Source organism: Eriocheir sinensis, chromosome 21, assembly GCF_024679095.1.
Source record: "Eriocheir sinensis breed Jianghai 21 chromosome 21, ASM2467909v1, whole genome shotgun sequence".
NCBI classification, from domain to species: domain Eukaryota; kingdom Metazoa; phylum Arthropoda; class Malacostraca; order Decapoda; family Varunidae; genus Eriocheir; species Eriocheir sinensis.
In genome coordinates, this window is record NC_066529.1 from 74175 (window position 1) to 98826 (window position 24652).

The 24652-nt window shown below is 40.6% G+C and overlaps 1 protein-coding gene across 1 annotated transcript in view; it reads left to right on the forward strand.

The window, feature by feature from the left end:
• Positions 1-5175: 5175 nt before the first annotated feature.
• The window catches only part of LOC127001425 (CUB and sushi domain-containing protein 3-like), a 98330-nt gene continuing 78853 nt past the window's right edge, over positions 5176-24652 (forward strand). Inside the window, exons 1-4 of the mRNA XM_050865953.1 lie at positions 5176-5229; positions 15622-15721; positions 20239-20421; positions 21010-21195. Of these exons, the coding sequence (XP_050721910.1) occupies positions 5176-5229; positions 15622-15721; positions 20239-20421; positions 21010-21195 (523 nt within the window). The remainder of the gene's footprint in view (positions 5230-15621; positions 15722-20238; positions 20422-21009; positions 21196-24652) is intronic.

Sequence of the window (24652 nt, forward strand, 5' to 3'; positions counted from 1 at the left end):
TCCCTTTACTGTAAGATTCAAAACAATTCTAACATAACCTTGGGAGTAGGAGTTAGGTAGCATATTAGCTTTGCATACCAATTTTGAGACACTGACTGTTCATTTCTAATAAATATATGATGCCTGTTATTGTTTATAAGGTTATAGTTTCCAGAAACCCCTAAATGACCGACTCTTCCATGCCTGAGATGACCCGCCCTGCCCTGCGTCATGACCTTCCGGCATACATTGGTAAGAAATGCATACCACTGTTGATGGTTACACAAGCCCATAGCTGTGTGGGCTTTGTTGTGTTCATGCATAGTTACCCTTGAACTGCTTCATTTAGTACTAACCCGGTAGCAGTGACGGCCAAATTTGTGGCCTTACCGTGTACCAGTGACGGGCCAAATTTGTGGCATTACCGTGTAGCAGTGACGGGCCAAATTTGTGACTTTACCGTGTAGCAGTGACGGGCCAAATTTGTGGCTTTACCGTGTAGCAGCGACGGGCCAGATTTGTGGCTTAACCATGTAGCAGTGACAGGCAGGAAATAGTTAGAAGAGAACACCATGTACCTTTAAGGAAGAAAGGGCCATGGAAATTTTACAGTAAAGAGAGAAATAAGAGGAAATTACTACCCTTAACTTACACTACTGGTAACCTAAGCTGTGGGGGAAAATGACTTCATTACATAAGAACATAAGAACATAGAAATACTTATTCCTGCTTTGGTCAGTATATGATGCTCTTTATAATGAGGATGCTGCTATTTTACAGAAACCGTGCGCTGAATGGATGACTTTTTAATGCTGGAGGTCCACTCCCTGACGCCCCGCCCTGCCCCGCCCCGGCGTCAGTTGGTAAGTAATGCATAGTACTGTTAATGGTTATCCAGCACACAGCTAGGTGGGCAATATTGTTGTCATATATATTACCCATGAGCTGGTTCTGTTTAAAGCAAGAATTATTACCTCATAAAACCTAACGTGTGCCGCTGATGCAATACATTGTCCGAGGTGTGATCAAATCGCTAGGAACTTTACTGTTATTTAATTCTAACCTAACCTAATGAACAAGACCTAACATGACACCTGACTGACCTGTGTCTCTGCCAGAATACAATGGCATTTATAAAACTTTTCATTTTTTTTTCAGAAGTTTTCAATATTCTGTAAGCTGTTAGTTAGTATTAATGAAATGCCAGAATTTTCTCTTCACAACACTCCCACACGACAAACCGCGTGTAACGAAACACACGAGAAATTAATCCAGACAAGGTAAGGTTTGCCGGCGCCGGGGATCGAACCCGCGACCAGCGTAACGGGAGAGCTACTCCTTTACCAGTCGGCCAAAGAGGTACCCCCCTGGCTAAGTGGGTTATGCGAGGCTCACCCATCAGGCAAGTCGTGTCACTACATTAAGATACTAACATAATGTATTAAACCTCCTGTGAAACGTCGCTAATATGTATATTGTACACCCTTACCACCGTCAGGGTATGTGTCAGGAGAGGATTTTAAGTGTCTTCCACCAAATTGTCTGAGGTGGTGGGCACTTTTTCCTATATATGATGAGTGTATTTACTCATGAGAATATTGTTTACATGAGTTAGTTTACTTTTTACAACTCTTAAGCTGAATTACAATTATTGGATTTAAAACCTCAATTCCACCAACAGTTATAAATACTGTTAATCTTATAGCTCAGTTCAAATTACAGCTACTCTTCCTCGCACTCGGTCTCCTCGCTTTGCGCGGTGCCAGCCGCACGAGCAGCCTCCCGCCCCGGGCCTCCACCACCTGTGGTGTCGCGACGGGCGGCCTCGTGAGCACAACACATGGCCCTCAGGGCGTCGACACTGCCGATTGAGTCACACGCCTGGTACACTTGTTGCCTCAGTGTCACGTCACGGAGGACTCCCATTAACTTTCTAAGCGACAAGTACTCCGACAAATCTGTGCTACGCTGTTGGCACTTAAAGGCACAGTCTGTCGCTTTCTGTGTGCACTTGGTTATGTACTCACTGACACTCTCCTGCTCCTGCCTCACTCCAAAGAACTCTGCCCACTGCACTGCCTGTGTATATGGCCGAAGGACGAGCTTGCCGATGGCGTCCAAGGCCGTGGGTGGAGTCAGGGTGCTCCACCAGTCCATAGTGAAGCGTGCGTCCAGGGCCCAATGCAGGGCAGGGACGCATTGGAGCCTGACGTGTTGCACTGCCTCCTGTGGCGGCCACCTGCACAGAAGCAGCCAGCACTCCATGGACCTCCTCCGTGACTTAAAGGCGGCTGGCGACATCTCCAGCTCGCACTTCTCTGGAGCGGAGGCTGGTGACGGCCGGGGAGGAGTGGTCAGTTAGTAGGTCCAGACTTCCGTTCACTGTGCCATGTAAGATGTCTGGCTAAGGAAATGCAGGGCGTGTGTGCTCCCGTTTACTGAGTGAGTCAATAACTGACAGAGGTTCGCCTCGCGGGTGCGGGCGCAGGCAGAAAACATCTCGTACATCCAACAGGAACCCCCTTATATGGGCGGTTGCCTACGTCACTATACGTCGTTACTACGTCATAACCATTGACTTTACACATAAGGCACTGAGGGTGCACTCTATGATATGGTTACATCCTCATAAGTACATAAGAGTGAATATTCATGAGTATTCTACATGGCTTGGGTTTACATGATTCTCGTCCTTTAGCGTGGTGCTGTCGTTGGGTGAAGTGGGTGGTTTCCGGCAGAGCTATGTGGTGGCCTGAGACGCCCCTTTTTACTTCCTGTGTGTTTCCATAATGGTTTGTTCTTCACACTGTCGCCTCGCTTTGCTGTGTTCTTCAAATTGTTCTTGTTATTAGATGAATTCTACCGTTCATCATCGCTTTCTTCTTCTTTATTTATTTGTGGTGCTCGTACTGGGTCAGGAGGTGTTACTGCATCTGTGTTGGTAGATGTAGTGCCCTGCGGGGCACCACAAGTGCCTGCCTGCCTTTCACAGCCTTCCTCTTCGTGTGTGTGTGTGTGTGTGTGTGTGTGTGTGTGTGTGTGTGTGTGTGTGTGTGTGTGTGTGTTGTGTTGACTCTTATTTTCTTTTATTTTTTCTTCCTAACTGTTTTCCTGTCAACAGAGTGTCCAGAGGAAGGAAAGAAGAGAGAAAGGAAGGAAGTGAGTGGACAGCTTTTGGTGGCTTTTTCTTTGGTCAGGTCAGGTCAGGTCAGGGGCCGGGACATGCAGCTTTTTTTCCTTGTCCTCAGAAGAGTGTTCTGGCTACACCTGTCAGTGTTAGATTGGAATTATAAGAACCAGAAATTTGTAAGAAAAGTTTTTGAGGAAACAGTTTTGTTGTTTGGAAGAAGAATGTCATGGCTCTGTGAACCAGTCCTCCTCCTCCTCCTCCTCCTCCTCCTGTGGTGGCTTATAGCAGCACATGTAGTGTGCCGGGCTGCACTGTGTTGTCAGTCTGGGCAGCAGCAGTGTTCTGGGCTCATCCACTCATTGTAATGTTGGTTTTTCAGAGCGGTGGCACTGCCCGGCACTTCCTCAAGAAGGCTCTCCTGCCCCTGACTGGCTGGTGTGACTCTGCTGCTTCTTGGTGAGTGTAAGATGTCCGGCTAAGGAAACGCAGGGCGTGTGTGCTCCCGTTTACTGAGTGAGTGAGTAACTGACAAAGGTTCGCCTCGCGGGTGCCGGCGCTGGCGGAAAACATCTCGTACATCCAACATCCCCCCTCCAAGATACATCTGTGCCCAACAATGGATCTGAAAATTATTATTCCTACTAGAAATGAATACAATGCAATGGACTGGGTGGGAGCATAACGGGGGGACGATGTGTGTGTTCATACAAAGTCATCCAGCCACTGAGGCCGTCGTGCGTGCCTCCGCGGTCGGCGCGGCTGCGGTGACGGGTCACGCGTCAGTGCTGTAGACGGGGCGGCCGCAGGTCGTGGAGGACCGGCGCCACTCTGTTGTACCTCTGGCCTGTCTCCGTGGGGGTTAGGCGCCGTGGATGGCCTCAGATGCTTTCTGTTCCTTATGGAGACGCGCCCGCTGCCGTCCAGTCTGACAGCATACTGTCTGTGGGGTCTGGCTTCCACCACGAGGCCCGTCCGGTCCCACAGGTTAGATGACTGGTTTTGGACCCTCACACGCGTACCGGGCGATAGGGGCAGGAGCCTCCTGGGTGTGCTGCTTGCCTCCCGGGCGTTGTTGTCGTCCGCCATCTGCACCTCTCGCCTGCGGAGCGTCCAGCCCCACTGTCCGTCAACCATGAGCTGCCAGCGGGCCGTCGGTACTCCATCTCGCAGCTGCCTGCCCGCTGCAAACTGGGCTGGGGACCTGTCTCCTCCTCTTAGCGGGGTGTTGAGGTACCGTAGCAGAGCCAGCGCCATCCTGTCAGTGTCGAGTTTGCCTCCGTCGCCGGTGTTGGGCACGATGAGCCTCTTGGCTGTCTTGACGGCGACCTCGGCCCTTCCGTTGGATTGTGGGTATTGGGCAGAGGACATGCGCACGCCCCACTTTTTCAGGAACTCCATCATCTCGTCGCTGGCCAGGTTCGTGCTGCCATCCGTGGATACTTGCTCCGGGGCCCCCCAGCAGGCGAAGTATCGCCGCAGTTGCGTCTTGATTCTCTGGGACGTGGCGCCGTGTGGGAAGTGAGCTATTTCCAGCCAGCCGGCAAGCCTGTCGGCGTAGGCCATGTACGTGTGTCCTTCGTGCTGGAACATGTCGGCCACCGTCTGCTGGAACGGGTACTCAGGGGGCGGCGGCATCGCCAGCGTTTCAGCGGGCTGCGATGGGGCGCGTGTTTCGCATTCTGTGCATGCGGAGCGGTGGTGCCGCAGGTCCCCCTCAATCCCCGGCCAGTATACACAATGACTCGCCCTACTCAGAATGGAATCGAGGCCCTGGTGGCTGGCGTTTTGGTTTGCTGCTACCTGCTGTCGGAGAGCCGGGGATGACGAGGCGCACATACCCTGGTCAAACATGTATGTCACTACGTCGTGCATCACTGCCAGCCTGTCCTCGCCCCATAGAAGGGACGCAGGGATGCCACTTCTTGCTTTATGCTGGTGCCAGTCACCCACCATGACCTTGGCGACTAACATCTGGTACGTCGGGTCGTCGGCGGCCTTCCGCTTGACCTCCTCTTCGTCCACCACGCGTCCCGACCGGTGCAGGCTATGACTGCGGCGACTACCCGATGATGTCCTCGTCCGTCGAGGTCCGCTGTTGTCGGGGGTGCCCTGAGAGCTGGGTAGCGGACAGAAAGTCGGCGGCGGTGTTGCTCTTCCCAGGGAGGTATTTGATTTGGAATCGGAACTGTAGTGTTCGTTCCTTGAGCCTGAAGAGCCTGGGGTTGACAACGCTCGTCAGAGCTGTCTCCTAGGAGCTTCACAAGGGGCGGTGGTCGGTCACGATGGTGAGGTTTGGGCATCCCAGCAGGAACAACCTCGCCTTTTGGAGGCACCACGCCACCGCCAGAGCCTCCTTCCACAGCTGCGTATCCAGCCTCGGCGGTGGTGAGGTGCCGGCTGCACAGGGCCAGGTGCCACCGCCCTTACAGCAGTATGGGGCGGAGGCCGATGCACAACTGCAGTACTGCTGGAGGATGACGAATCTGATGCCCTCTCGGCTCCAGTCGGTGATGGCAGCGGTGGGCGGGTTTTATCGTGTCGTCAGACCGTCCTTGGCCAGCTGGCATATAGTGTCCTGGGCTTGGCGAATTTCTACTGAAGCTGGTCGTCCCAGTACACGTGTCTTCCGGTTGGTTTCTTCAGTAACTCCCGAAGGCGTTCATGATCGGCGGTGGCGAGAAGGGCGAGCTGGTTTACGAAGCCATACCACGATCTGATGTCCGTGATGGATGGCTTGCCCGGCATGTGGAAGCCCCTGACGTGGAAGGCTGACGTGGGCGTACGGGCGTGATCTTAAGTGTCTTCCGTGGTGAGATCATACGGCTATAGAGTTGTCATGGCGGGCTTGGGGCAGATACTTAGCCCGTAACATAGTTTTCGTTTTCACGGCTAAAATAGATCTTTCCTGCACTAGTCTCATGTACCCACGTGTGCACGGGCGTGGAAGGCTAATGGGAGTAGGTGGAATTCGTAATTAGGTCATGTTCGATGTCGAAGAATGGGTAAATGGGGTCAGTAAATTGAGTGGTGATAATTATAGGGGGCGGGGGCTAAAGGTAATTGAGGGGGCTAATGGGTGTAGGTGAAACTCAAAAATGGATCATGTGAGGTGTCAAATACTGGAATAATGGGGTCAGTAAATTGCGTGGTGATAATTAAAGGGGGCGGGGGTTAATGGTAATTGGGGGGGGGGGCTAATGGGAGTAGGTGAAATTCGAAAATAGGTCATGTGAGGTTTCAAATAATGGGTAAATGGGGTCAGTAAATTGCTTGGTGATAATCAGAGGGCGGGGTGAATGGTAATGGGGGTGCCATTGGATGTAGCTGGAATTCGTAATTTGGTCATGTTCGGTGTCGAATAATGGGTAAATGGGGTCAGTAAATTGCGTGGTGATAATTAAAGGGGGCGGGGGTTAATGGTAATGGGGGGGGGGCTCATTGGGAGTAGGTGGAATTCGTAATTTGGTCATGTTCGGTGTCGAATAATGGGTAAATGGGGTCAGTAAGTTGCGTGGTGATAATTAAAGGGGGTGGGGGCTAATGTTAATGGAGGGGCTAATGGAGTACGTGAAACTCGAAAATGGGTCATGTGAGGTGTCAAATACTGGGTTAATGGGGTCAGTAAATTGCGTGGTGATAATCAGAGGGGGCGGGGGCTGATAGTAATGGAGGGGGCTAATGGGAGTAGGTGGAATTCGCAATTTGGTCATGTTCGGTGTCGAATAATGGGTAGATGGGGACAGTAAATTGCGTGGTGATAATTAAAGGGGGCGGGGGTTAATGGTAATGGGGGCTATTGGGAGTATGTGGAATTCATAATTTGGTCATGTTCTGTGTCGAGTAATGGGTAAATGGGGTCAGTAAATTGCGTGGTGATAATTAAAGGGTGCGGGGATCTATGGTAATGGAGGGGCCCAATGGTGCAAGTGAAACTCGAAAATAGGTCATGTTCGGTGTCGAATGATGGGTAAATGGGGTCAGTAAATTGCGTGGTGACAATTAAAAAGGGCGGGGGTTAATGGTAATGGGGGGGGGGGCCATTGGGAGTAGGTGGAATTCGAAATTAGGTCATGTTCGGTGGCGAATAAGGGGTAAATAGGGTCAGTAAATTGCGTGCTGATAATTAAAAGGGGCGGGGGTTAACGGTAATGGGGGGGGGGCTAATGGGAGTAGGTGTAATTCGTAATTACCACGGCCTGATCATGTGCTAGACTCATGATATGTATTCACCAAGGCCTGATCATGTACTAGACTCGTGATATGGATTCACCATGGCCCGATCATGTGCTAGACTCGTGGTATGAGTTCACCATGGCCTGATCATGTGCTGGACTCGTGATGTGTTCACCACGGCCTGATCATGTGCTAGACTCGTGATATGTGTTCACCACGGCCTGATCATGTGCTAGACTCGTGATATGTGTTCACCACGGCCTGATCATGTGCTGGACTCGTGATATGTGTTCACCACGGCCTGATCATGTGCTGGACTCGTGATATGTGTTCACCACGGCCTGATCATGTGCTAGACTCGTGATATGTGTTCACCACGGCCTGATCATGTGCTGGACTCGTGATATGTGTTCACCACGGCCTGATCATGTGCTGGACTCGTGATATGTGTTCACCACGGCCTGATCATGTGCTGGACTCATGATATGTAATCACCACGGCCTGATCATGTGCTAGACTCGTGGTATAAGTTCACCACGGCCAGATCATGTGCTGGACTCTTTTATTCTGTTGTATTCTGTTGTATTCTCTTTTATTCTGTTGTATTCTGTTGTATTATCTTTTATTCTGTTGTATTCTGTTGTATTCTCTTTTATTCTGTTGTATTCTGTTGTATTATCTTTTATTCTGTTGTATTCTCTTTTATTCTGTTGTATTCTGTTGTATTCTCTTTTGTTCTGTTGTATTATGTTGTATTATCTTTTATTCTGTTGTATTCTCTTTTATTCTGTTGTATTCTGTTGTATTCTCTTTTATTCTGTTGTATTCTGTTGTATTCTCTTTTATTCTGTTGTATTCTGTTGTATTCTGTTGTATTCTCTTTTATTCTGTTGTATTCTGTTGTATTCTCTTTTATTCTGTTGTATTCTGTTGTATTCTGTTGTATTCTCTTTTATTCTGTTGTATTCTGTTGTATTATCTTTTATTCTGTTGTATTCTCTTTTATTCTGTTGTATTCTCTTTTATTCTGTTGTATTCTCTTTTATTCTGTTGTATTCTGTTGTATTCTCTTTTATTCTGTTGTATTCTGTTGTATTCTCTTTTATTCTGTTGTATTCTGTTGTATTCTGTTGTATTCTCTTTTATTCTGTTGTATTCTGTTGTATTCTCTTTTATTCTGTTGTATTCTGTTGTATTTTCTTTTATTCTGTTGTATTCTGTTGTATTATCTTTTATTCTTTTGTATTCTGTTGTATTCTCTTTTATTCTGTTGTATTCTGTTGTATTCTCTTTTATTCTGTTGTATTCTTTTTTATTCTGTTGTATTCTGTTGTATTATCTTTTATTCTGTTGTATTCTCTTTTATTCTGTTGTATTCTGTTGTATTCTCTTTTATTCTGTTGTATTCTCTTTTATTCTGTTGTATTCTGTTGTATTATCTTTTATTCTGTTGTATTCTCTTTTATTCTGTTGTATTCTGTTGTATTCTCTTTTATTCTGTTGTATTCTGTTGTATTCTCTTTTATTCTGTTGTATTCTGTTGTATTCTCTTTTATTCTGTTGTATTATCTTTTATTCTGTTGTATTCTCTTTTATTCTGTTGTATTCTGTTGTATTCTCTTTTATTCTGTTGTATTCTGTTGTATTCTCTTTTATTCTGTTGTATTCTGTTGTATTCTCTTTTATTCTGTTGTATTCTGTTGTATTCTCTTTTATTCTGTTGTATTCTGTTGTATTATCTTTTATTCTGTTGTATTCTGTTGTATTCTGTTGTATTCTCTTTTATTCTGTTGTATTCTCTTTTATTCTGTTGTATTCTGTTGTATTCTCTTTTATTCTGTTGTATTCTGTTGTATTCTCTTTTATTCTTTTGTATTCTGTTGTATTCTGTTGTATTCTCTTTTATTCTGTTGTATTCTGTTGTATTCTCATTTATTCTGTTGTATTCTCTTTTATTCTGTTGTATTCTGTTGTATTATCTTTTATTCTGTTGTATTCTGTTGTATTCTCTTTTATTCTGTTGTATTCTGTTGTATTCTGTTGTATTCTCTTTTATTCTGTTGTATTCTGTTGTATTATCTTTTATTCTGTTGTATTCTGTTGTATTATCTTTTATTCTGTTGTATTCTCTTTTATTCTGTTGTATTCTCTTTTATTCTGTTGTATTCTGTTGTATTCTCTTTTATTCTGTTGTATTCTGTTGTATTCTGTTGTATTCTCTTTTATTCTGTTGTATTCTGTTGTATTCTCATTTATTCTGTTGTATTCTCTTTTATTCTGTTGTATTCTGTTGTATTATCTTTTATTCTGTTGTATTCTGTTGTATTCTCTTTTATTCTGTTGTATTCTGTTGTATTCTGTTGTATTCTCTTTTATTCTGTTGTATTCTGTTGTATTATCTTTTATTCTGTTGTATTCTGTTGTATTATCTTTTATTCTGTTGTATTCTCTTTTATTCTGTTGTATTCTCTTTTATTCTGTTGTATTCTGTTGTATTCTCTTTTATTCTGTTGTATTCTGTTGTATTATCTTTTATTCTGTTGTATTCTGTTGTATTCTGTTGTATTCTCTTTTATTCTGTTGTATTCTGTTGTATTATCTTTTATTCTGTTGTATTCTGTTGTATTCTCTTTTATTCTGTTGTATTCTGTTGTATTCTCTTTTATTCTGTTGTATTCTGTTGTATTCTCTTTTATTCTGTTGTATTCTGTTGTATTCTGTTGTATTCTCTTTTATTCTGTTGTATTCTGTTGTATTATGTTGTATTCTCTTTTATTCTGTTGTATTCTGTTGTATTCTCTTTTATTCTGTTGTATTCTGTTGTATTCTCTTTTATTCTGTTGTATTCTGTTGTATTATCTTTTATTCTTTTGTATTCTGTTGTATTCTCTTTTATTCTGTTGTATTCTGTTGTATTCTCTTTTATTCTGTTGTATTCTTTTTTATTCTGTTGTATTCTGTTGTATTATCTTTTATTCTGTTGTATTCTCTTTTATTCTGTTGTATTCTGTTGTATTCTCTTTTATTCTGTTGTATTCTGTTATATTCTCTTTTATTCTGTTGTATTCTGTTGTATTATCTTTTATTCTGTTGTATTCTCTTTTATTCTGTTGTATTCTGTTGTATTCTCTTTTATTCTGTTGTATTCTCTTTTATTCTGTTGTATTCTGTTGTATTCTCTTTTATTCTGTTGTATTATCTTTTATTCTGTTGTATTCTCTTTTATTCTGTTGTATTCTGTTGTATTCTCTTTTATTCTGTTGTATTCTGTTGTATTCTCTTTTATTCTGTTGTATTCTGTTGTATTCTCTTTTATTCTGTTGTATTCTGTTGTATTCTCTTTTATTCTGTTGTATTCTGTTGTATTATCTTTTATTCTGTTGTATTCTGTTGTATTCTGTTGTATTCTCTTTTATTCTGTTGTATTCTCTTTTATTCTGTTGTATTCTGTTGTATTCTCTTTTATTCTGTTGTATTCTGTTGTATTCTCTTTTATTCTGTTGTATTCTGTTGTATTCTGTTGTATTCTCTTTTATTCTGTTGTATTCTGTTGTATTCTCATTTATTCTGTTGTATTCTCTTTTATTCTGTTGTATTCTGTTGTATTATCTTTTATTCTGTTGTATTCTGTTGTATTCTCTTTTATTCTGTTGTATTCTGTTGTATTCTGTTGTATTCTCTTTTATTCTGTTGTATTCTGTTGTATTATCTTTTATTCTGTTGTATTCTGTTGTATTATCTTTTATTCTGTTGTATTCTCTTTTATTCTGTTGTATTCTCTTTTATTCTGTTGTATTCTGTTGTATTCTCTTTTATTCTGTTGTATTCTGTTGTATTATCTTTTATTCTGTTGTATTCTGTTGTATTCTGTTGTATTCTCTTTTATTCTGTTGTATTCTGTTGTATTATCTTTTATTCTGTTGTATTCTGTTTTATTCTGTTGTATTCTGTTGTATTCTGTTGTATTCTGTTGTATTCTGTTGTATTCTGTTGTATTCTCTTTTATTCTGTTGTATTCTGTTGTATTCTGTTGTATTCTCTTTTATTCTGTTGTATTCTGTTGTATTCTGTTGTATTCTCTTTTATTCTGTTGTATTCTGTTGTATTCTGTTGTATTCTCTTTTATTCTGTTGTATTATTTTTTATTCTGTTGTATTCTGTTGTATTCTCTTTTATTCTGTTGTATTCTCTTTTATTCTGTTGTATTCTGTTGTATTATCTTTCAGTCTGTTGTATTCTGTTGTATTCTCTTTTATTCTGTTGTATTCTGTTGTATTATCTTTTATTCTGTTGTATTCTGTTGTATTCTCTTTTATTCTGTTGTATTCTCTTTTATTCTGTTGTATTCTGTTGTATTCTCTTTTATTCTGTTGTATTCTGTTGGTATTCTCTTTTATTCTGTTGTATTTTGTTGTATTCTCTTTTATTCTGTTGTATTCTGTTGTATTATCTTTTATTCTGTTGTATTCTCTTTTATTCTGTTGTATTCTGTTGTATTCTCTTTTATTCTATTGTATTCTGTTGTATTCTCTTTTATTCTGTTGTATTCTGTTGTATTCTCTTTTATTCTGTTGTATTCTGTTGTATTATCTTTTATTCTGTTGTATTCTCTTTTATTCTGTTGTATTCTGTTGTATTCTCTTTTATTCTGTTGTATTCTGTTGTATTATCTTTTATTCTGTTGTATTCTGTTGTATTCTCTTTTATTCTGTTGTATTCTGTTGTATTATCTTTTATTCTGTTGTATTCTCTTTTATTCTGTTGTATTCTGTTGTATTCTCTTTTATTCTGTTGTATTATCTTTTATTCTGTTGTATTCTGTTGTATTCTCTTTTATTCTGTTGTATTCTGTTGTATTATCTTTTATTCTGTTGTATTCTGTTGTATTCTCTTTTATTCTGTTGTATTCTCTTTTATTCTGTTGTATTCTGTTGTATTCTGTTGTATTCTCTTTTATTCTGTTGTTTTCTGTTGTATTCTCTTTTATTCTGTTGTATTTTGTTGTATTCTCTTTTATTCTGTTGTATTCTGTTGTATTATCTTTTATTCTGTTGTATTCTGTTGTATTCTCTTTTATTCTGTTGTATTCTGTTGTATTCTCTTTTATTCTGTTGTATTCTGTTGTATTCTCTTTTATTCTGTTGTATTCTTTTGTATTATCTTTTATTCTGTTGTATTCTGTTGTATTATCTTTTATTCTGTTGTATTCTGTTGTATTCTCTTTTATTCTGTTGTATTCTGTTGTATTCTCTTTTATTCTGTTGTATTCTGTTGTATTCTCTTTTATTCTGTTGTATTCTGTTGTATTATCTTTTATTCTGTTGTATTATTTTTTATTCTGTTGTATTCTGTTGTATTCTCTTTTATTCTGTTGTATTCTGTTGTATTCTGTTGTATTCTCTTTTATTCTGTTGTATTCTGTTGTATTCTCTTCTATTCTGTTGTATTCTCTTTTATTCTGTTGTATTCTGTTGTATTATCTTTTATTCTGTTGTATTCTGTTGTATTCTCTTTTATTCTGTTGTATTCTGTTGTATTATCTTTTATTCTGTTGTATTCTGTTGTAATCTGTTGTATTCTCTTTTATTCTGTTGTATTCTGTTGTATTATCTTTTATTCTGTTGTATTCTCTTTTATTCTGTTGTATTCTGTTGTATTCTCTTTTATTCTGTTGTATTCTGTTGTATTCTCTTTTATTCTGTTGTATTCTCTTTTATTCTGTTGTATTCTGTTGTATTCTCTTTTATTCTGTTGTATTCTGTTGTATTCTCTTTTATATCTGTTGTATTCTGTTGTATTCTGTTGTATTCTCTTTTATTCTGTTGTATTCTGTTGTATTATCTTTTATTCTGTTGTATTCTGTTGTATTCTGTTGTATTCTCTTTTATTCTGTTGTTTTCTCTTTTATTCTGTTGTATTCTGTTGTATTCTCTTTTATTCTGTTGTATTCTGTTGTATTATCTTTTATTCTGTTGTATTCTGTTGTATTCTCTTTTATTCTGTTGTATTCTGTTGTATTATCTTTTATTCTTTTGTATTCTGTTGTATTCTCTTTTATTCTGTTGTATTCTGTTGTATTATCTTTTATTCTGTTGTATTCTCTTTTATTCTGTTGTATTCTGTTGTATTCTGTTGTATTCTCTTTTATTCTGTTGTATTCTGTTGTATTCTCTTTTATTCTGTTGTATTCTCTTTTATTTTGTTGTATTCTGTTGTATTCTGTTGTATTCTCTTTTATTCTGTTGTATTCTCTTTTATTCTGTTGTATTCTGTTGTATTCTCTTTTATTCTGTTGTATTCTGTTGTATTATCTTTTATTCTGTTGTATTCTGTTGTATTCTCTTTTATTCTGTTGTATTCTGTTGTATTCTCTTTTATTCTGTTGTATTCTGTTGTATTATCTTTTATTCTGTTGTATTCTGTTGTATTCTGTTGTATTCTCTTTTATTCTGTTGTATTCTCTTTTATTCTGTTGTATTCTGTTGTATTCTCTTTTATTCTGTTGTATTCTGTTGTATTCTCTTTTATTCTGTTGTATTCTGTTGTATTCTCTTTTATTCTGTTGTATTCTGTTGTATTCTCTTTTATTCTGTTGTATTCTGTTGTATTCTCTTTTATTCTGTTGTATTCTCTTTTATTCTGTTGTATTCTGTTGTATTTTGTTGTATTCTCTTTTATTCTGTTGTATTCTGTTGTATTCTCTTTTATTCTGTTGTATTCTGTTGTATTCTGTTGTATTTGTTGTATTCTCTTTTATTCTGTTGTATTCTGTTGTATTATCTTTTATTCTGTTGTATTCTCTTTTATTCTGTTGTATTCTGTTGTATTCTGTTGTATTCTCTTTTATTCTGTTGTATTTTGTTGTATTCTCTTTTATTCTGTTGTATTCTGTTGTATTCTGTTGTATTCTCTTTTATTCTGTTGTATTTTGTTGTATTCTCTTTTATTCTGTTGTATTCTGTTGTATTATCTTTTATTCTGTTGTATTCTCTTTTATTCTGTTGTATTCTGTTGTATTCTCTTTTATTCTGTTGTATTCTGTTGTATTCTGTTGTATTCTCTTTTATTCTGTTGTATTCTCTTTTATTCTGTTGTATTCTCTTTTATTCTGTTGTATTCTGTTGTATTCTGTTGTATTCTCTTTTATTCTGTTGTATTCTCTTTTATTCTGTTGTATTCTGTTGTATTCTCTTTTATTCTGTTGTATTCTGTTGTATTCTCTTTTATTCTGTTGTATTCTCTTTTATTCTGTTGTATTCTGTTGTATTCTCTTTTATTCTGTTGTTTTCTGTTGTATTCTCTTTTATTCTGTTGTATTCTTTTGTATTCTCTATTATTCTGTTGTATTCTGTTGTATTCTCTTTTATTCTGTTGTATTCTGTTGTATTCTCTTTTATTCTGTTGTATTCTGTTGTATTATCTTTTATTCTGTTGTATTCTCTTTTATTCTGTTGTATTCTGTTGTATAACTGATTTTTATGTTTTGGGGGGAATTTCACGCAAGTTTTCCAGGCCGATATTACCCTTAATATTGAGTGTAGCGTTATGCAGATGCCAGAAATGAACTCCCCGTCTCGTTTTACCCAAGAAGAGTCACCGTTTTCATGAAAATAACCTCAAATAACATAAATATAGCTGATTTTCATGTTTTTGGAGGAATTTCACGCGAGCTTTCCGGGCCAATATCTTCCTTAATATTGAGTGTAGCGTTATGCCGAGGCCAGAATTGGATTCCTCGTCTCGTTTTACTAAAAAAAAAGTCACCGTTTGCATGAAAATAACATATATATAGGTTATTTTTCATGTTTTGGGGTGAATTTCACGCGAGCTTTCCGGGCCGATATCTCCCTTAATATTGAGTGTAGCGTTATGACGAGGCCAGAAATGGATTCCTCGTCTTATTTTACCCAAGAAGAGTCGCCGTTTGCATGAAAATAGCTTCAAATAACATAAATATAATTGATTTTCATGTTTTTTTGATAATTTCACGCTAGTTTTCCGTGCCGATATCTCCCTTAATATTTAGTGTATCGTTATGCCGAGGCCAGAAATGGATTCCTCGTCTCGTTTCCTTCTCGTTTAGTCGCCTTTTGCAGGACATGGCCGCTTTTTATTTTTTATTTTATTTTTTTCTAGGGACCCAAAGTATAACACTTTCACCTCAAGTACGAGAGTCCAGTGCGGGACACCTGGCGATTTCTGAGCCCCACACTGCTTTTATCACCCAAATAACCGCCTTCACATATGATTATTGTTTAAAGGGTTAATTATTGGGGCTTCTTGGCATCAGGTATGGGTCAGAAAACGGCAAATGCGCGGCTCTGAGTACGATAATCTAGCATCGGTGCGCGGTAAAAAATCATAACACAACACAGCTGATCGTCCACGCAGTTCCTCCTTCACGACGTAATTTGAGAGGTGTTTGCAGTGTGTTTGGGGGTAAGACAGTGTATTTTTACGTTCATGGTACAGAGGAAGGGTCAAACTACCACCAGGGTCATTAAATACACCTGAAAATGCTTACAACGCCTACGGAAGCCTTGTCAAATACGTGTTTATAGGTGACGAGTTATGACCCCGCGCCGTATCAGCTGTTCTTAAGAGGTCACAAAGGAGATGAATCGTGTTCCCGTGAGTGTCTTTTGACGGTCAAGCTACCACCAGGGTCATTGAATACCCCTGAAAATGCTTACAACGCCTACGGAAGCCTTGTCAAATACGTGTTTATAGGTGACGAGTTCTGACCCCGCGCCGTATCAGCTGTTCTTAAGAGGTCACAAAGGAGATGAATCGTGTTCCCGTGAGTGTCTTTTAACGTTCATGGTACAGAGGAAGGGTCAAGCTACCACCAGGGTCATGAACCACCTCTGGAAATGCCCCCCACAATGCCTACGAAAGCCTTGTCAAATATGTGACTCATTGACCTCAAGCATCAACCGCCCCCAAAATCATGTTACCGTTGATGAGGTTTGAGGCCCTGCTGCTGCTCTGCTTCTAAAAGGTAAAAAAAAAAAAGATTAATCGCTTTCCCGTGAGTGTTTTCTCCCCTTCATAGTACAGAGTTACGTCATGTGTTGGTGACGGACGAGTGTGTGACGTGACAGCAGTGTTTAAATGTGTTACGTGATCCCAGAGAGTGTTACACGTTGTGACATTAGTAGTATTCTGATACCTGGATACATGATAGGGCTGTTACTGGCTGTGTTACGTCACTGTGTTAAGGTGACGGGCTGTGACGTGGGCTCTCAGGTGTTATGCAGTGTTAACAGTGCCTCCGACAGTTCCATGTTCAGCAGGTGTTACGTGATGCAAGACAGATTAGTTACCCAGTGTTACAGTGTCTTGTTAACCTACCTGGTGTGACCCCCCTCCTGTGATGTGGGCTCAGCCTGGGTGTTTAATATGCAGTGCCACAGACAGTGTTATGTTACCAGGCAGTGTTCACAGTGGCATAGATTCGTGTGGTGCCAGAATCAGTGTGATGCCAGCCATTCGTGCCGGGGACGGCAAATGTATAGAATAACACCCATGTGACCCTAGGACCCTGTACAGAAGCTTCGGGAATATTCGCACCGCTGTGATGTAGTACTCTTGTTAATTAAAGTTAATCTCACGTCAAGGCTGATGAGACGAAGAGCCTTAGACTCCACTCTGTCCAGAAGAGCTGTGTGAGTGGAGCCCCCCCACACGTGAGAGGCATACTCCATGTGAGGGCGTATGAGTGGACAGGACAGTTTGTTATGGAAAGATCATTGATGAATAACAGGAAGAGAGTGGGTGATAGGACAGAGCCCTGTGGAACACCACTGGGTGATAGGACAGACATAGGCGGATCCAGGGGGGGGGCCACGGGGCCATGGCCCCCCCCAAACGCTCTGAGAGTATGTTTTGGCCCCCCCCAAAATTTACATATGGAGGCAAGAAGACGGGGTTGTCAAGATTAAAAAAGGTCAAGGCTGATGAAAGCAATGTTTTTAAATATTACGATGTGATTATTGTGATTCTTATATGTTATATATTAATATATGCTTAATAAAGACCAAAAGTATTCTGGATCTAATTCTTGAGTTATGCCCCTGAAAAGCACAATGCAATCCGATGTGACTTAATTCCATGTGTACAGTCCGTCGTCGATGAACAGTTGGCCCCCCCCAAAACTCAAGGCTGGATCCGCCCTTGAGGACAGAGCCCTGTGGAACACCACTGTTGATAGGTTTAGGGCAGTGTTTCTTAAAGTGTGGTCCGCGGACCCCCAGGGGTCCGTGGAATGTTCCAAGGGGTCTGCAGGATAATTTTTAATATCGATTTCAGTCAAATTTTCGGCCAAAACGTCATAAATTCCTATTTTTGTAGCACCAAATCCTGATGGAAATTATGTTAAGCAAAATATAAACATTTATTTTGAAGATAAGCCAGTAATAAATAATTCAGTTGTAATTTCAGTATATTATGACCTGCAAACACTTTCAAACTCAAGAGGAAAATTATAATAATAAAGGGTCCGCTACATGAGTAATTTTAATAAAAGGGGTCCGCTGCACAAAAAAGTTTAAGAAACACTGGTTTAGGGGAAGAACAGTGACCGTCTACCACCGCAGAGATAGAACGGCCGGAAAGGAAACTGGAGATAGAGGAACAGAGAGAGGGATAGAATCCGAAAGAGGGCAGCAGTTTAGAAAGCAAAGACTGGTGCCAGGCTGCCTGTGACTTGAACTCTTTAATAAGGAGGAGAGTATGAACACACCTCTCACAAAATTTTCCCCTCTCTTTTGGCCACATTCTCCATAGTTAGCACCATTGTTAGCACCAGGCTTTTTTATCATTATTAGTGGTATTTGTTCTCCCTTGGGCTGCTTCCTTTACAGTAAGACTTATTATGCCTAGGCCCACCTGTAGGGAGATGCAATTTGACCCAGTACAGTAAGACTTCTGCCTAGGCCCACTGTAGAGAGATGCAATTTGACCCTGTACAGAAGTGCTATTTGGCCCCACATACCAGAAGATAGCGTAGTAACATCTAAATTATTTTATGTATATATTTTTTTACGGCAGAGGAAGCAGGTCATGGGGCAAAGAAAGCACTATTGAGAAAAGAAAGCTTGCTGTTCACTGTGTTTAGCAGAGTGGCCAAAAGAGAGGTCAGCTTCAGGAGGAGAGGTGTCTCCATACCCTCCTCTTGAAAGAGTTCAAGTCATAGGCAGGAGGAAGTACAGACCAAGGAAGACTGTTCGGGAGTTTGCCATGAAGGGGATGAAGGAATGAGGATGCTGGTTAACTCTTGCATGAGGGATTGGGACTGTTGTTTCTTTATTGATATCTTTATTAATTGAAATGAAACGTGTTGACTCAAAAAGGTTTAGTGGTTCACCATTTTGGTACAGGTTTTGTAAAAGTATTAATTATTTAACCCAGGATTATTTACCTTCAATACATCTAACTATCTGTCTACCACTACTACTACTACTACTACGGGCCTCCATCTATTAGAGTTGCGTTGTGAGCGGTATATTCTCTCATATCCTTTCACAAAGCAATTCATTGGCCCCACCCCGCCAATGACTGTGGCCGACAACCATCTTTATTTAATATTACAAACTTTACTAAGCATTTTATTTTTAAGCTAACAGAGCTTGTGGTTGATATGACTATCGACCGCCGTCACCTCAAAGTCCAGGTCGGCAATGTGGGTGGTTTTGGGTGCAGGCGACCTGGTTCCTCTCAGGCAGACCAAGGCTGACCTCAGGAGGGAGAAGGACAGCCTGCATCTCATCCAGGCGACCACACTGCTTCTTGGCTGCTGTTTCTTATCCGCCAGTGTTTCGGCGAGTCTTGCGTAGAAGCTCTGCGCCCTTGGTCCCATCCCTCCTGCCGTCGTGAATACTACCGGGGTGAAGGAGCCCTGGTCCACATTCTGTATTCTTTCTTCATATGCTCTGTTCTTCTCTTGTTCGTTTCTTCTGTGGGCTGCATCAAGGGTCAGGTCTCTGTGGCAATGGGCCATGGGATCAAAGATCCTTATGTCAAAATATGCCCTTTGTCCACGAGTCCAAAACCCTCTGGCGCTAACATCCACTCGTGCTTCGTTCGAAACATTAGCGGTGCGTCTGGCGAGGTGTTCGCCTTGCAGAGGGAGCAGCATGGGTTCCACAGTCACGTCGTGGCAGACTTCTTTCAGCATCTGAGCTGTTATGTCTCTTACTTCGTCGTGTCTCATGCAGACGAGACCTCCTCGCTTGCATGTCATGGCATGATTTTGGTTGAAGGGTGAGCCACAGTTACACATGTTTGGGAGCCCATCCACTGGCCAGCCATACCTGAGGGCAAGGGCATCAGTAAATTCTTTTTTGTTTAAGTTGAAGCCTTTTGCCCTGATAGGTAGTGTGGTTAGCCAGTTTGAGGCGCCCACTTCCTGTGCAATATCTGTCCTCCTCCTTGTGTCTTCTGGGAGTTCTCTCATTAGGTCACTCAGAGTGTCTCTCTGTTTTCCTTCTCTGTTTATGGAGATTTCATTCCTTAGTGACCTAATATATTGAGGGTTGTCTTCTCCCCTTTCATTTTGATTGGTAATATATCCGGTCAAAGAGGCTGTGATTCGGATTGAGTTCCCGAATTCAGACTCGGCCAGATTTTGTGGGTTGGTGATGCCGAGCCCACCCATTTTTGGCGGCAACTCCAGCAATCTTCTCTCCTGGTCACTGGGACATCTCCCATTTGCTATCGCTGGTATGAAGGTGTTTCTGATAGCATCTTCCAGAGGTTTTAGTAACGGAGCAACATCAGGAACTGTCCTCATGAGGCTACTACTACTACTACTATCCCTGGACACTTTAGACTATCCCCACGGTGTCTAGAAGGCCTGTTATCCGACTATGCGACACCCCACAAGGCCACAACTACTACTACTACTAATATTACTACTACATATACTACTACTAATACTATTCTCTCCCCTACAGAGGTCCGGTGTCCCAACCTCACTACAACGCTGACTACTGCCTTAAGTGTGGTAGTGGAGGATAGAGGCCGAGTGGAGGCTACAGCGGACTATTCCTGCGAGAAGGGGAGGAGGATAGTCGGGAATAGTCAGCGGAAGTGTGGTAGTAATGGTATCTGGAGTGGCAGTCAACCGCGCTGTGAATGTAAGTAATAGTAGTTGTAGTAGTAGTAGTTCCAGTAAGTAGGTGATTGTAGTAGCTCTTGTAGGGTGTTGAATAGTAGTAATAAGACTATCCTAAGACTAACTAGACTATTCCTAATACCCCTCAGATGTAGTAGTAGTAGTAGTAGTAGTAGAAATAGCTTATGTTGGGTGTTGAATACTACTAACAGGACTATCCTAAGACTAACTAGACTATTCCTAACCCCCTCAGATGTAGTAGTAGTAGTAGTAGTAGTAGTAGTAGTAGTAGAAATAGCTTATGTTGGGTGTTGAATACTACTAACAGGACTATCCTAAGACTAACTAGACTATTCCTAACCCCCTCAGATGTAGTAGTAGTAGTAGTAGTAGTAGTAGTAGTAGTAGTAGTAGTAGCTTATGTAGGGTGTTGAATACTAGTAACAAGACTATCCTAAGACTAACTAGACTATTTTTAACCCTCCCAGATGTAGCAGTAGTAGTAGTAGTAGTAGTAGTAGTAGTAGTAGTAGAAATAGCTTATGTTGGGTGTTGAATACTACTAACATGACTATCCGAAGACTAACCAGACTATTCCTAACCCTTCCAGATGTGACCTGCGACCTACCACAAGGCTTGGATAATGGTAGAATAGTCCGACTCAACCAGACCCTGGAATACGGTAGCCTGGTCGAATATCACTGTCTACCGGAACACAGGCTGGTCGGGGGGAGCTTCCGGAGGTCGTGTGGCGAGCTGGGCGAGTGGTTGGGTGGAGAACCGAAGTGTGTGTTGGGTAAGTAGTAATAGTAGTAGTAGTAGTAGTAGTAGTAAAAATAGCTTATGTTGGGTGTTGAATACTAGTAATAAGATGATCCTAAGACTAACTAGACTATTTTTAACCCTCCCAGATGTAATAGTAGTAGTTGTAGTAGTAGTAGTAGTAGTAGTAGTAAAAATAGCTTATGTTGGGTGTTGAATACTAGTAATAAGACGATCCTAAGACTAATTAGACTATTTTTAACCCTCCCAGATGTAATAGTAGTAGTTGTAGTAGCAGTAGTAGTAGTAGTAGTAGTAGTAGAAATAGCTTATGTTGGGTGTTGAATACTAGTAATAAGACTATCCTAGGACTAACTAGACTATTTTTAACCCTCCCAGATGTAATAGTAGTAGTTGTGGTAGTAGTAGTAGTAGTAGTAAAAATAGCTTATGTTGGGTGTTAAATACTAGTAATAACACTATCCTAAGACTAACTAGACTATTTTTAACCCTCCCAGATGCATACCTGGGCACTTCCGCACCTCGGTCCGGACCTCCGCTCCTCCGCACCTGCGGACCGCCAAACGAGGTGCGGAAGCCCGGAAGTGCGGAACGTTTTCAAAAGTGCGGAAGTAACAGGTGCGGACAGGGGAAATTTTGGGTCCAGACTTCCGCACCTGAGATTTTCAAAGATAAAAAACGAAGACGACAAACAGTCCGCGGCATTACTTTCGCGCGTTTTGGCGGGCTATGTGCTACCAGCTGATCACTGTGTCAATTTTCTTTTTCTTTTCAGAATCTTTTGACATTTAGTGATTCACTGCGATTGTTTAGTGTTTAGTGTTTACAAATAAACATGGACAGATACGTGAAAAGAGGTGATAGCGACAGGAGCAGGAGTGTGTCAGGGGATAGTAGCGTCAATAGCGTGAGCTACAGAACCAGCACGCCTGCACCGTCAGCCTCCAGAACCCCTACGCCGCTGGCGACGTCAGACATTTCCTTGTCTGACGTGGAGCTGGACCCCTTCCAGTGTAATGCCAGAATTTAATTAAGAATGGGAAAATGTAAATTAGGGAGGAATAAGCCGTTACCGCATAGAACATTCCAGACTCGCGCTTGAGAGGCCCACCCCATTTGAAGGTAAATATATATATATATATATATATATATATATATATATATATATATATATATATATATATATATATATATATATATATATAGATATAGATATAGATATATACCAAGCTGGATGTATTATTGCCTTGTACTATTTTGTTTTATTTTTGAGGTGCGGACTAGTTTTTTCAGGCGCGCTTTAATAGTTTTACGTACAGTAGCGGAGGTGCGGAGGTCCGGTAGCGGACCGAGCGAAAAAATTTTAGGCGGGGAAGTACAGGTGCGGACTACCTGCGTCCGAAGTGCGGAGGAGCGGTAGCGGACTACCCCAAATCCAGTAACGCGCCCAGCTCTGCCCAGATGTAATAGTAGTAGTTGTAGTAGTAGTAGTAGTAGTAGTAGTAAAAATAGCTTATGTTGGGTGTTGAATACTAGTAATAAGACTATCCTAAGACTAACTAGACTATTTTTAACCCTCCCAGATGTAATAGTAGTAGTAGTAGTAGTAGAAATAGCTTATGTTGGGTGTTGAATACTAGTAATAAGACTATCCTAAGACTAACTAGACTATTTTTAACCCTCCCAGATGTAATAGTAGTAGTAGTAGTAGTAGTAGAAATAGCTTATGTTGGGTGTTGAATACTAGTAATAAGACTATCCTAAGACTAACTAGACTATTTTTAACCCTCCCAGATGTAATAGTAGTAGTAGTAGTAGAAATAGCTTATGTTGGGTGTTGAATACTAGTAATAAGACTATCCTAAGACTAACTAGACTATTTTTAACCCTCCCAGATGTAATAGTAGTAGTAGTAGTAATAGTAGTAGTAGTAGTAGTAAAAATAGTTTATGTTGGGTGTTGAATACTAGTAATAAGACTATCCTAAGACTAACTAGACTATTTTTAACCCTCCCAGATGTAATAGTAGTAGTTGTAGTAGTAGTAGTAGTAGTAGTAGTTGAAATAGCTTATGTTGGGTGTTGAATACTAGTAATAAGACTATCCTAAGACTAACTAGACTATTTTTAACCCTCCCAGATGTAGTAGTAATAGTAGTAGTAGTAGTAGTAGTGAGAGAGAGACAGAGAAAGAGAGAGAGACAGATTAGTACCATGAATACTACTATTACTATTAACTATTTTGTACTATTCCAGGTCCAGAGGATGCCTACAACACCATAGGCTCCGATAGTAGTAGTAGTGTGAGTACTACTTCTACTTCTACCGCTAGCAACACCGGGCTCTACATCGGACTATTCTTCGGGCTCATCCTGGCGATAGTCTTCATAGGAGTGCTAGTCTACTTCAGAATGTAAGTAGTAGTAGTAGTAGTAGTAGTTATGGTGGTGGTGGTAGTTAATTCTTAAGGTTGTCATCACTTTACATTTTCTGCTATAACTCAGCTTGTATGTGTGGTAGGTAAATCTAGCTTGCGTGGTAGTTAGAGTGGTAGTTGACCTTCCTTCCTATCAAAATTCGTGTTCCTAACCTGAGTGTGGTAGGAGTTATAGCAGGTCAAAGTTAGGGGAGTGAAAAATCCTGGATATTTTTTTCTGAATGGCATACTGTTTAACATTTTTGTATATAACTCAGCTTGTATGTATGTTAGGTGAATGTAACTTGAGTGGTAGTTAGTGTGGTAGTTGACCTTTATTCTTACCAAAATTCGTGTTGCTAACTTGAGTGTGGTAGGAGTTATAGCAGGTCAAAGTTAGGGAGTGAAAATTATGTTTATATTTTCTGAATGTCATAACACTTAACATTTTGTATATAACTCAGCTTGTATGTGTGTTAGGTGAATGTAACTTGCGTGGTAGTTAGAGTGTTAGTTGACCTTCCTTCCTACCAAAATTCGTGTTCCTAACTTGAGTGTGGTAGGAATTATAGCAGGTCAAATTTAGGGGAGTGAAAAATTATGTTTATATTTTTCTGAATGTCATAACACTTAACATTTTTGTATATAACTCAGCTTGTATGTGTGGTAGGTGAATGTAGCCTGCGTGGTAGTTAGTGTGGTAGTTGACCTTTATTCCTACCAAAATTCGTGTTCCTAACTTGAGTGTGGAGGTATAGCAGGTCAAAGTTAGGGGAGTGAAAAATTATGTTTATATTTTTCTGAATGTCATAACACTTAACATTTTTGTATATAACTCAGCTTGTATGTGTGGTAGGTAAATGTAGCTTGCGTGGTAGTTAGTGTGGTAGTTGACCTTTATTCTTACCAAAATTCGTGTTCCTAACTCCAATGTGGCAGCAGTTATAGTGGTACGAAGTTAGGCATTTCAAAATTTTCCAATCCTCCCATTTTCATTCAACCAGCTGTAACATTTTTCCCTACCATTCAACTGGCGTGCATGGTAGATGGATGGG